At 33.3% G+C, this 14305-nt stretch overlaps 1 protein-coding gene across 2 annotated transcripts in view; it reads right to left on the bottom strand.

Annotated features, from left to right (window-relative positions):
• Positions 1-14305, bottom strand: part of bs (serum response factor blistered) — a 225296-nt gene that overhangs the window by 47052 nt on the left and 163939 nt on the right. The window contains exon 3 of one of the 2 annotated variants that reach the window (XM_073989375.1): positions 13846-14208. In XM_073989375.1, coding sequence (XP_073845476.1) covers positions 13846-14208 — 363 coding nt within the window. Of the gene's footprint in view, positions 1-13829; positions 14209-14305 lie in introns of both variants that reach the window. The other variant, XM_073989374.1, reaches the window with a different exon arrangement.

A 14305-nucleotide genomic window follows, 5' to 3' on the forward strand; every position in this document is an offset into this window, starting at 1 on the left:
ATAAGCGTAGTAACTAACATCATCCTTTTTTATATATATAGATATATATCTTTTTTTTGGTAAAAATATTAGCATATCTTGAATATCAGTTTTGATATATAAATGGTTATAATTTTGTTTTTAAAATATTATTTTTGAGAATTTACAAAATGTCTAAAAAGTGGCGAAGCCCCCGACTGCCCCCACTCATGGGCCAGCTTCACCATCGATATGGGACATTCTCCTACGGACTCTGAAACAGTAATTTACCATACTTCTTCCTTAAATATCAACATTATGCGAAAAAGGAATTGCATCAAATAGAAAAAGGAATAATCAAAAATGATTCTAAAATTCGCAAAAAGGACAAGATTTTATTACTTAACTGAAGTAGGTACTTGAATTTATGTACATAAATTATAATATTACTAAAACAAGATACGTTTAGGATAATATTTGATTTTAAGTACACATTATAGTGTGCTATATCTATGGCATAAAGAATTTAAGTTAAACAGGACAAATTTCTAACATTAACCCACCACACCCCTATCATGGCGCCTACGCCTTACACCCCTTACATATTTCATAATATTAATACATTGGCATTAGTAATTGCTTTTTTATGCAAATTATTGGTATTTATATTCTTCAGTAGTTGTCTTCTAACGGTTAAAATATGTTTTTGATATCGCAAAAGGTAAAGAAGATATCATGAAACATACCTACCATAACAAACACTGTGCTACAAAAGTTGACAAAAAATTTTTGCAGGGGTTCTGATGCATAAATTCAGTATTGTGGGAGTCCATGGAAGACGAAAATACCTTTGGCTTCTTTGGGTCACTTCGTTTTTTGATTTTATAACGGTAAATGTAGTGAAAAACGGGATTTCTTGGATTTTAAAATTAAAACGGACATAACTTCTTTTTTCCACAACTGACTTTCACTTATTTTTTATTCAAAAGGGGAAAATCATGTCTTTCGAACAAGCCATTTCATTGGTTTTCCCCATTTTGTAAAGCTAACTAAATGTCCTTCTTGATAAAAGAAAATAATTTTGCAGTTTGGTGTCTTCTACGCAGCCTAGAGCACGAGGAAAACCATTTTCCTGTTTTTTAATGCGTTTTTGTCACACTTAAATCACTATAACATAACCATTTGTTACCCGATTTTTAAAAATTATGGCTTGTTCGACATGATTTTCACCTTTGAAATAAAAGACAAGCAGTGAAAGTCCGTTGTGGAAAAAAGAAGTTATGTCCGTTTTAAGTTGAAAATCCCGTTTTTCACTACATTTACCGTTATAAAATCAAAGAAACGAAGTGACCCAGAGAAACCAAAGGTATTTTCGTATTCCATGGACTCCTACAATACCGAATTTATGCATCAGAACTCCTTCAAATTTTCACTGTAACACAGTGTAATTATTTTTCCCAATACCCTGAAAACACAAAACCGCGTGCGTCCGCTCCCATACCTATGACACAACTGCCAACTTTTGGGAGATGATAGATCTTCATAAAACTCACAATTTTGCCTTTAGCGGATTTTTTTCTAGCAATTGTAGTGTGCGAGAAAATTGGGACTGGAGTAGCCGCCACTGTGGCGAAGGCGCCCCATGTTACCATAATTTGTTTGAAGAACTCGAAACTTTTATCATAATTAAAATTATTTATTAATTAATTAATTGGAATAATCGAGCTAACATGGCCTAAGGAGTTTTGTATTGAAAGATAAATTCTAGCGAAATACCACACACTCAACCATTACGCTACGATCGTTTCGCCTGGTGGTTTAAGCCAGGCTCATCAGGCGTGTTTGAATGCTAATGGCTAGAAGACAAAGGCTGATTTTGATAACTTCTATTTATACAAACATTTTTACAAATTTGTAATTATGAAGTATTTATTGAAGTCTTTTTCTTTATCAAGTCACCCTAGTGTCTTGTCTAGGAATCATTTTCTCAATACATACACATATACAATCGAAGGGGGGTTTCCTTCATGAATTGTAATGCCTTCAGTTTTTGAAGTTTTTGGATATCATGTCGACTAGTTTGTTGATATGATACATTGGTATCATGTCGACTAGTTTGTTGATATGATACATTGGCAGTGGCTTAGAACGCTGAGATCTCGACAACATTGTATGTTTGTTGGAGAGGACCCAGGTTCAAACCTCAGCCGGGGCAGCCGGGCTCTGCTGTGAAGTTTTTTTATTTATTATTGTCTTTTTAGGACGAAGGCCATTATTTATGAAAGTTTTTAATTAATTAATTGGATTAATCGAGCTAACATGGCCTAAGGAGACAAAGGCTGATTTTGATAACTTCTATTTATACAAACATTTTGTCGAGATCTCAGCGTTCTAAGCCACTGCCAATGTATCATATCAACAAACTAGTCGACATGATACCAATGTATCATATCAACAAACTAGTCGACATGATATCCAAAAACTTCAAAAACTGAAGGCATTACAATTCATCCCAGATAGCATTTAGAAGACTGTTTTTTCAAAAATCACATTGAGGAGTCTTTTTAGAGTCCTTTTGGTGATCAAAAATTGATTAAGTCGCTTGTGTGATCAGAAAGGGACTCGAAAGTGACTCCCTGTAATGATTAAAAAGAGTTCAATTTAAAATACAACAACAAATGTGTAGCAATCACAAATAAATCATTGAGGTGTTTAAAATGTGACAATTTTTTGTTATTTATTGTCACATTTTGATCATCTGGAAGATTGAAAAATGCTTAATCAAAAAAGGGTCATACAGGTGTTTGAAAAGTGATTATAATTATGTATACTCTGATCATATTTTGAACAGTTAGGTGATTAAAAACTGATTGTTTTGTTTTATTTTTATTTGGTTGTAAATAAAAAAATAAAATTCTCATATACACTTTCTACAAAATTTTGATATAAATGTAACGTATAATATTAAAGGTACAGACAAACACAACACAACAGGTTTTGCCAAGTGAAATGAAGAAGCAGTATACTAACCACCAAGCAACATAAAGGATAATTAAAAGACATAACAAAGCAGAAAAGACTATAAAACAAAGGAAAGAAACAAAGAAGAATAAAAAGAAAATTTTTTTAATTTATTTCGTCTAACAAAAAGACTCATAAATGACTCCCTAAAGACTCATAAATGATTATAAACATGACTCTAAAAAGACTCGAAAAAGGGTCCGAAATTAATCAACAAAACACCAATAAATGATTGAAATACGACTCGAAAAAGACTCATTTGTGATTTGTTTAGAAGAGTCGCCTGAGGTTATGTTTTCCTACCGACAAAGGAGTCATTTATGATCAGAAAATGAGCTCATATTCTAGCTTTTTAATCGTGCAGTCGGATCAAAAAAGACTCGAATTTGATTAAAATTTTCAAAAAATGCTGACTGGGATGAAGGAAACCCCCCTTCGATTGTATATGTGTATGTATTGAGAAAATGATTCCTAGACAAGACACTAGGGTGACTTGATAAAGAAAAAGACTTCAATAAATACTTCATAATTACAAATTTGTAAAAATGTTTGTATAAATAGAAGTTATCAAAATCAGCCTTTGTCTTCTAGCCATTAGCATTCAAACACGCCTGATGAGCCTGGCTTAAACCACCAGGCGAAACGATCGTAGCGTAATGGTTGAGTGTGTGGTATTTCGCTAGAATTCATTTTTCAATACAAAACTCCTTAGGCCATGTTAGCTCGATTAATCCAATTAATTAATTAAAAACTTTCATAAATAATGGCCTTCGTCCTAAAAAGACAATCTATATATATATAAAAAGGATGATGTTAGTTACTACGCTTATAACTCAAGAACGGCTGAACAGATTTTGACAATTCGCACCAATTCGGAATGGTCTCATGGCAGAAAAGGATAAAACCTAAAAAAATCGCGAAAATCTGCGAAAATTTTGCAAAAAAATGTTTGACACATTTCTATGTAGCTTCGTGTTAGGAGTATACCGTGACACTTTTTTTACAGGTTTTGGTGAAATTGTATATGCACCAACTGTCAGGGTCCATTGTACTACTCTGTTTTGTCAATTTTTAAAAGTTGTAAAGACATTTTTTATTAACAATCAAATCGATTTTCATTTATTTTTAAGCGTCTTTTTAGAAAATTAACAGCGAAAACTTTGTTAAAAAGAGGGAGTTTAGTTTAGAGTTTGTAAAGATTATTAGTGGCTTCGGTCAGATTCCGATTAAAAAGATGAAGATGAAAACGCTGGAAATGGTTTCCACTGTTTTGGGGAAAAAAGTACAAAATCCACAAAATTGGTGGGTTATTAGAAAAATCTAGAGCTCAGAGGCAATTTAATTGGAAATGAGGTTGTGGCATATATGGTATAATGGGGAGGGTGTGCCACGTTTTTGTTCAAAATGTTCCAATATCAACACCGTTAAAGTTTTTTTCAAATATTATTTTTGGAAAAAATATAAGCATATCTTGGCTATAAGTTTTGATATATAAATGTTTATAATTTTGTTTTTAAAATATAATTTTTGAGAATTTACAAAATGTCTAAAAATTGGCCAATCCGCCCCACCCCACCCAAGGGGCAGCTTTGTCACCGACGTGGATACCTACGCCAAGGGACTCTAAATATTCATTTACCATACTTCTTCCTTAAATATCAACATTTTACAATAAAGGGACGTTTTATCTATTGAAAAATCAAAAATTATACTAAAATTGACAACAAGAAACAGATCCTAGAATTCAATTGAAGTTGGTATGTTGAATTTCGATACAAAAGATATAATATTACGTCAATACGACAAATTTCTCACATTAACCCACCCCACCCCATCCTGGCATAGGCGCCCCAACCTGTTTCATAATATGAATAATCTTTTTTATACAAATTAATTGGATTTCTATTCTGTAGGAATTGTCTTTTAACGGTATAAAATGTATTTTGGATATCACCAAAGGCAAACCAGATGTAACAAAATATACCTACCATGAACTTTTTTCGCAATACCCTGAAACACACAATACTGCTTGCATCCTCAATCATATATTTGATACAAATGCCAGCTTTTGGGATATGATAGATCATCGCTAAACTCACAATTTTCCTTTTAACGGTATTTTTGTAGCATTTGTAGTAATAATACCATACATATGTATACTTTTGAACCGTAAGTAAAAACATCTTCGAAAGATGAACTTCCGATTTATGTCGTATAAAATTTGAGCAGTACCAGGTATATATTGATACCCCCACTGAAAATCAGTTTAATTCCCGCAGAGCTGGAACGCAATTGCTAATGGACAAATACATACGTATGTATGTATATCGAAAAAGTATGATATTCAAATTGGAAAGAAACAAGTAAGAAAGTATCAGTCAGCTGTATCCTCAGCCTTTGACCAAAAACAAGAAATAAGCAAACACAAGTTTAAACAGCGAGTTTTAACCAAGTTTGGAAAAAATTGTTGAAAATTTTGAGAGTTATCCTTCATACTAGCAGTTTAAGCATGTGCCGGCAGGGTGTCATGGACTTACTCCGGAAAATAATTGTACCGTTGTAATAGGAATAGTGAAAACAACCTTCTGCAAAAAAAAAAAAATCAAATAGATCCGAGACGAGTCCTCAAAGTCCACTTTTCCCAAATTTTGTGTGGGAGGTACCCGAAGGACTGGACTGGGTGAAATAATACGATATGCAAAGTTTGGACCAATCAGAAACTCCCTGCGAGAGTTATCTTCAGGATTTGGCAGTTTAGATGATGCCGTCAGGGTTTCTTGGAGTTTTTAGGCCAGTATCTCAGGAAGTATGGACTGCTGAAAAAAATTTCAAAACTATCTGAGAGAAGCTCCTAAACTTCATTTATGGTGTGTGGTAGGTACACGAAGGAGTAGATTGATATGGTCCATATTCAAACCCGATCTATATCCGGAAGGAGTAATCCGATTTGCAAAGTTTGGACCAAATCGATTGCGCCCTTTTGTGGGGGAGGTACCCGAAGGAATGGACCAATATGGGTCAACTAAGTTTGGGCAAGGTTTTTCGAAGTTCAAAATTCGGTTCGGTTGATCCGTTCGAGAGTTATCGTGCACACCAGCCAGACACTCCAGCCAGTAGGAGGTACTGATAAGAAGAAAACCATTGATTATGAAACGAATGGGGGCGTTACGATACTCACGGTGCTCTTGAAACAATTTTAAATGGAAGGAGCTTACACCTTGGAAGTTTTTGCGGATTCTGAAACTACAATGTTTATAGATGAGAAAAATCAAAAAACAAAAAAAATCGCCGGAGCGCTATTTTAATAAATCGCGATTCAAGTTGACATTTTTAGGGGTTGTTTAGGTTTTCACGATTTTGCTTAGAAACCGCAAATCCTATCAAAATGAGACTAAAGAAAATGTTGTAGCTATAATTCTCTACAAGATTGATCTTTATGGTATTCTCGTCGGTTTTACCGTTTTTGAGATATAGAAGTTCAAATTGGGACAATTCAAATTCAATTCATTTCTGTATCGCCCCCTTATAAAACAATGTCATGACTGCAAATTCCCAACTTAAACTCATATATCTAAAAAAAATGGTACAACTTAGGATAAGTTACTTAAGCCAGTCTTGTAGAGAATTTTCACAGCTTTAAGATTTTCTCAGGTCCCATATCGATAAGACTTACCGTATTCAAGCAAAATCGCGAAACCCTAACAAAAAAACCTAAAAATGTAAACTGAGCTTCTTTATCTCAAAAATGGTACAGGCTGGGAACAAATGATAAACGTCAATCCTCTAGAGAATTTTTACAGCTACAACATTTTCTTTAGCTCAATTTCGATTGGACTTGCGGTTTCCAAGCAAAATCGTGAAAACCTAAAAAACACCTAAAAATGTGAATTTTGACCGCGATTTATTTAAAAATCCCTACAGTGATTTTTTCCTGTTTTTGGATTTTTCTCACCTATGAACATTGCTGTTTCAGAATTCACAGAAACTTCCCCTGTGTAAGCAGTTTTCATCAAAAGTTAGTTAAGGCGCACCCTTCATGACATTGTTTTATAAGGGGGCGATACAGTCAGTGCATTGTCCTAATTTGAACTTCTATATCTCAAAAATGGTAAAACCTAAGAAAATATCATAAAGGTCGATCTTGTAGAGAATTTTCATAGCTACAACATTTTCCTCAGTCTCATTTTAATAGGACTAGCGGTTTCTAAGCCAAATCGTGAAAACATAACCAACCCCTAAAAATTTCAACTTAAATCGCGATTTATTTAAAAAGCGCTCCGGCGATTTTTTTTGTTTTTTGATTTTTCTCATTTATAAACATTGTAGTTTCAGAATCCGCAAAAACTTCCGAGGTGTAAGCACCTTCCATTTAAAATTGTTTCAAGAGCACCGTGTACTACTTTGTTTCAAATGTGCGTCGCAAAATATGTTATTTGCTTAATAAATATATTTTAGTCCCGATTTACAGTTGCCCAATTGTCAGTTTATGGGACAGAGATTCGAGGAAAATAGAAACACTTTGCCTCTCAGTAGCCTCTTTCTTCGACAAACTGACAATTATAGAAAGTACAATTGTCTAATGGGCATCTGCGTCAAAGATCGTCCTAAATAGTTCAAAACAAAAAAATTTTTGCAATTGAACTCGACAACAAAGCCATCGACTTCAGTAATAATTCTAACAGACCGCGAGACGAAGTTCGCCGGGTCCCCTAGTAATAAATAAAAAAATAAAATTATTTATGTCATTAAAAATATTTTACACTTTAATGCACAACTTTTTCTGCTTTTAAGCACTTTTTCACGACGTTTCTGTTGTACGAAAACGAATTTTCTACAGTGTGAGTTTTATTTCAAACACATCCTCTGATGAAATTGCAGTTTTTGCAACACTTTATGTTTGTAATTAATTAGTTTGTTTTTAATTTCAAGTATATTATGTTGAAACAACTGTTTTCGCAATAATTTGTATTTGAAATTACGGATTTCCATAAACTGCTCTAAAATTTGCGCACCGTCCAAAAAACTACAGTGATTTTCATTGCACATTTGGAACTTTATTTTACAACTAGGTTTTAAAAAGTTTAAATTTCGAGCAGCTTTTAATCTTCATATTATTTTTGGCCCAGTTCTTCCAATTTTCTATAGGGTATAGATATCAAGCTTTTTGTAGAAAATTAACTTATGTTGAAACTGAGGTATGGGGTATTGTAACTCGCGATCAGTTTTACTATATCATAACTTTTGACCGCATTTCGGTAAAATAAACTCTTTTAGCCCGATTCACCGAGGGGTTTCTTAAAATAATAATTTGAGCGGAAGCTGTGGTCGTACTAATGTAAAAAAATCGGAAAAAATCGTTGAAATAAACGAGATTCATTATGTTATTTTCCAATTAGTGGTTTTACAACACAATGTAGAGCTTAATGCTCAAAGGAGAAGTTAAAGAGTACACTTCAGAGTTGAAGTTTCTAATGTATGATTTTTTAATATATCCACTGTATCTACCTCAAACGGATGCTGACATTTTGAAACCTGAAAAATGGGGTTTTTTGAATTTTTGCTTTAATCGGGACGCGCAGCAGGATTTCCCTAAAAGCTTATTATTTGATTGTAGTACTCGCGATTTCGCATTTTTTAATGTATAACATGACGGTGTAGCCCTCACAGGATCACAGTAATCTGCGCCCAAACAGGAAATTTTTGTGCGTAAATTTTTCTCAAAAACCAATTTTTTTGGTTTAAAATTTACAAACATCATTCGATTTCCGTGGAAACCCGCGTAAATTTAGTTTTTTTTACGTTCTGAATCTAACAAGCCACGACGCGTAAAAATCCACCCACTAGATCGGCGGATATGATACCCCTCAAATTTCGAAAATTTGCAAAAAATTATTTTGAAAATATCGCATATTAAATCGCGTTTTGGATGTGTCAGTTCTACTTAAATAAATAGATCGATACGCGTGTTTAAACTGAGCGAAAACAGATATTTAAAAACTCTCGTAAATCCAGAGATATAATAGATTTTTTCTAAAAATTGAGTGCGATGCTACATCCACGGTTCTTGATGGATCACATTGAAACGGCATAGAATGATGTATTTTTTAATGGTGATTATTGAAATCGGATGCGCATAAAATGTAAATGAACTTCACGGAAATTTTGACCTTTTTACTGTATTTTGCACCCTAATATGCAGCAGATGCTACATCGTGGCCGCCAAATAGAATTTGACAAACTGTACATCAAATAAAAGGGATTGATTCGCTGTGTTGTAAAATCGGATGCGCATCATGTCATTTTCATAATTAAGCGGTTTTTATGCGTCTCAAATGTTGTAATATTCAATATAAATTATTTTAACGTTATGCCACAATTGGAATTCCTTGTGATTTAATATAAGGTTATAATAATATTATCCAATAGGAAAATTATAAGCGACAAATTTGTTACAACGGAATTAGAGATGGGCGCGTGCCTAAAAAATTAGGCACGAACATGCACGAACACGGACCAAAATTTTTATGCACTTTCACGCACAAACACGGCGTTTTTCGAGAAGGCACGAACACGCACACTCACGCACGAAATTAAAGAAAAGATATATGGATATAGTTGTAAATTTATTTGTTCAAAAAATTCATATGTTCTAAAATATACATATTGCAAAATTACTTATAAACAAACACTTACATATTCTTATTTAAAAACGTTATTTTATCCAAGTTAGAGCTCAAAAGTCTAGCTCGTCTTTCGTTGCGAATATTTCCAGATGTGGAAAAAGTCTCTCGCTCGTTGCTGAGCTGACGGGTATAGCCAAAATTTTCCTGGCTAATTGTTTTAAATATTTTAGGTTCGACTGTTTTCAAAAGTTTAAAACATCAGTCTGGCTAGATACGGCACTCCCTAAATATGTATACATTTCTGTATGAATTAGAGACTTTTCAGTTTTTCGTCTTTTTGCCAAATTTTGATCCAAAAACTCTGAAAATTCGTGTAAATATGGCATTGTAATTTCCTCCTCATCATTAGAACACTCTATGTTCTCACCTTGTATATCAAGTAACATTGCTTTTACATTAGTTATTACGTCATTTCTTGTATCTTCTAATAAGAAATTCATCTCCTTAAACGGCGGAAATAAAAAGGCCCCTATAAGATGTGCCATTGTTGGTGCAAACCGTTTAAGCAATGATTGTTTAGTTCTAGTTTTCAAATCTTTCATGAATTGAGAGTAAATGGTATCAATTGAGCAAACTTTCAATAGCTTTTCAATCCAAAGGGTAAAAATAAGCATAGTAGTGTATTTTTCCGAGCATAATTTTTCGGAACACTCTTTGAAAACTTTGAGAAAAGCCAAAAGAGGTTCTAACAATGAAAACTTTAAGTCAGATATACGATTCAACTCATTCTTTTCTAGCAAAATACTCTTAATCTCATTCTGGACTTGGTATATCGTCGGTGTCATGCTTAAGTGTTCCATACGCCATTTTTGACATTTTGAGATAAAGGTACCTTACAAGGTTTTGAACCATGCTCTTTCAGATTTTTTGGTTGGTTTTTCTCTATCTCTTATAGTTTCTGAGATATTCAGATGCCAGTATGTTCCATATCCGCTTTGTGATCCAAAAAATCTTGTCGCTTTGTTCCATATCCATAAAGTCTGGCGTATGAAACAAAACAACTTTGAACTTTTTAGTTCCATATCCATGTCGTTTGGCGTATGGAACAAAAAGAGACAAAAACGAATTGTTCCGCACCAAAAATGATGGCGTTTGGAACAAAAAATTGCCCATTTTTGCCAAGTTATGGAAAAGTGTGGCGTATGGAACAAATTGTTTTAAAGGACTTGGTTTATAAACTGAAGAATAATAGTTTCTAAATCCAAATATTGTTGAATATTGTATTGTTATATGAAAACGAGAATATATCAATCGTTTAAACAAAAAATCCATAGTTTAAAGACAAAATTTTGATGTAAATCCACAAAAATATACGCAAAAACGTCCATTCGACTACATACCGACTACAAAAATGATATTATAAGAAAATCGCGTTTAAATGTTTTATGTTACCTTAGAAATGCAAAATATCAATCCGTTTTGTCCGATTGAAATTTTTACCACAAAAAAATAGTGATAAGTGGGGGAAATCCATTAAATAAATGTTTTAATAAACCTATAATAATGGTCCTTATTGTATTTATATGAGAAAAATAAATGTTTCATTTAAAGTCCTGATTTTTGAACTCCACAGTAGCACTTCATATAAGGGAGGTGGAACACGATTGATAAAAAGTGTTTTGGTTGAAATGTGACAAAACGTGTTCCATGTGACACAAACTGCCAAAAACATGAAAAAAAGATTCCGTGGAACAATTCAGCAACTTTTTGCAATTATAAAAATTTGCCATAACTTCTAGACTATCACAGATATCTGACTAAAATAAACTACTGAAATATTCTATGAGTTTAGTTAAGTAGAACTGAGCTCTTAAATTATTGGATTATTGCACCATTTTTATCCTGTATGGCCTTAAACATTAACTTGAGTTTTTTTTTTCGAATCAGGCAAATGTCGTATGGAACACTTAAGCATGACACCGACGATATGCTCTCAAGCATAATATTTGTTGAATTCCAACGTGTCCTTATATCTTGTTTTAATGTTTTCGACAATTCGTTGTTTAGCTCCGAGTGTTTAAATTATTTTACAAGCTTTTTTGAGCAATCAATCAGTTTTCCCAATTCGGAAAGAGGGTGTTTTACAATAACATCATCCATAACTAAGTTCAAATTGTGACAAGCGCAAGATACACGTTTAAATCTTTTAAGAGCCGAAATAAAGTTGGAACCATTGTCGGTTACAAATACAGAATTCCCCCACTTGTCTTCAATATCAAATTCTTTAAGAATGGTAGTTATGTTAGCAAGAATGTTTTCTCCCGTTTTCTAGTCCAAAAATTCTCTTACTCCTAAAAGTGCTACCTTTAGTTCAAAATTATCATCACTTTCGTATTTTATTTGACCAAACACTTAAGAATTTAAAAATCAACTGAATCAAATATAAGCAGTGTGTAACTCCAGCTTTGGTTAGAAACGCAAATAGAACTAATGCTTGATTTGTTATTCATGAAAAGGCAAATACAGCAAGTAAAAAAGTATCAGTCGGCTTGGCCGACAGAGATATACCCTCAGCCTGTGTATTTTGAAACAATTTTTTCCCATAAAACGTATGTATTTAGAAGGTTTTAAAAAATTTGGAGCGAATCGGTTGATCCGTTCGAGAGTTATCGTGCACTCCAGCCAGACAGACAGACAGACGGACGGACATTGCTCAATCGACTCCAAATTGTCTGAAACACATTTCGTCCAAACATACTTGGGGTCTAAAACCATTATTTCGATGAGGCACATTTGCCCGTATGAAAGTGTATATACCATCCTTAGCATAAATGCTGAGGGTATAAAAAGGGTGTTAATATAACAGTTTTTTGTTTTTGCACAATATGTTCTTACTTCAATAAAGCAAAACCATATGATTTCTCTTTCTATTTGTCCCCGTTTAGCTATGAAAATACTCTATTTCCTCTAATTTACAAAACAAGCAAGAAATACAAAAACAAAGAAAATAAATTTGGGAAAACTACAGTTGGTGAATTTTTTGGTCGGTTTTATATTCTTGTTCATTTTCTTGTTTAGTATGGTCTCTTGCACGACTTCTAAAGGGAGCCTAAAAATTTAGCACGATCGTGACACATAGTGCAGGTCGTGTTTAGTCGTGTCGTGCAAAATCGTGTCGAACAAAAAAACACGATCACGCACGGCCAAAAATTTATTACGGCACGACACGCACAAACACGGCGATTTTCGGGAAGGCACGAACACGCACTACTCACGGCACGACACGCGCCCACCTCTAAACGGAATACCATCATTATTGCTTGAAATTTTGACGAAAATGCCGAAGAACTCAAACATTTTTTCTCCAAATTTTCCTATAAAACCATAAAAAAATAAAATTAGAATAATATGATTTTAATTTTTTCGTAATATTTTCTTCGTATTTTTGCAAATAACATGAATACTATAGCTCCAACCTTCACAAACTAGGTTTCATTTTATTCCTCAAAATTTCTGGATGCTGTTATAATTTTTTTATATATTTTTCGTAAGTATGAGCGCTATTGTTTCAAAAATATGTTTGTAAATACGTGAAATTATTTAACAAATTTGATTTTTCGTGAATCCATTGAGACTTTGCGATTATTTTTTGCATCATCGCAAACGTTACGAATTCAGTTAACGATAATAAGATATAACAGCTAATTATATTAAGCCGCGATTTTTTTAGAATTTTTTCTAATTATCATAATTAAAACGGTCATATCTTTTGCGCGCAACGATCAATGTTAGTAACGAAAACAGATTTGGAATGCGGATTTTTTTCTTAATCTATGTACCAAAAATCATTGATGTAGTATCAAAAATTTTTTTTGATTTTTTTGAAATGGAAAAGACAATTTTAGACATTTTTCCTGATATATAAAAATACCTTGGATTTAGAAATTGCGACTATTAATTATATTGATTCAGTTAGAATTGAGGTATCTGGTATTATAAGCCTAGGTGGGGAATAACTTTAGTTCTTTCATAGAAGATATTTGATCCGTGAAAGGTTTATTTACGTCCCGATTATAACATTTGCCTACTGGTTTTTATGAATTGTTTCATTCGAGACTTTGTCATTTTATGTATATGATTTTGAAACCAAATTAAAACTGTCCTTTTCGGAAGAATCATATTTGTTAATTTTATGTAGATCATTTCTTCCATCTTATGGTGTCTTACCTTCTTCTGTATGTACCTGTAAGTGGCCAGCTTCTATTAGCTGCATAAGAACTTCCTGTGTGACATTGGGAAGTACTGACTGTTGATAAGTTAAGTTCTCTCCGGAAATCGTTGGCACTCTTTTAACGTCATGAACATTTGTCTGGCAGGTAGTACCGATCTTCTTTTCTTCATCGGTTGAACGGGAGAAGCCATTCGAAGCATCATTTCTCCTCTGTTCAGTACTATAGATTATCTTATGATCATTTAAAACCTCTCTAGAACTTTCCGCCTTCTGTTTTCCTGTATTGGGTGCAATTTCATCAACAGCAACACCCACTCCTTCAATGTCTGACGAATCTTCCGAGTCATTAATGGATGATAGCGGTGATCGAATTTCCTAAAAAAATCAATATTATATGTAATAATATGTAATATTTTATAGAAACGACATACATATGTGTTTAATATATGAATAGTGTTATAGACTATTTTGA

Source organism: Musca autumnalis, unplaced genomic scaffold (assembly GCF_047663935.1).
Source record: "Musca autumnalis isolate F117 unplaced genomic scaffold, ASM4766393v1 scaffold_5, whole genome shotgun sequence".
NCBI lineage: Eukaryota > Metazoa > Arthropoda > Insecta > Diptera > Muscidae > Musca > Musca autumnalis.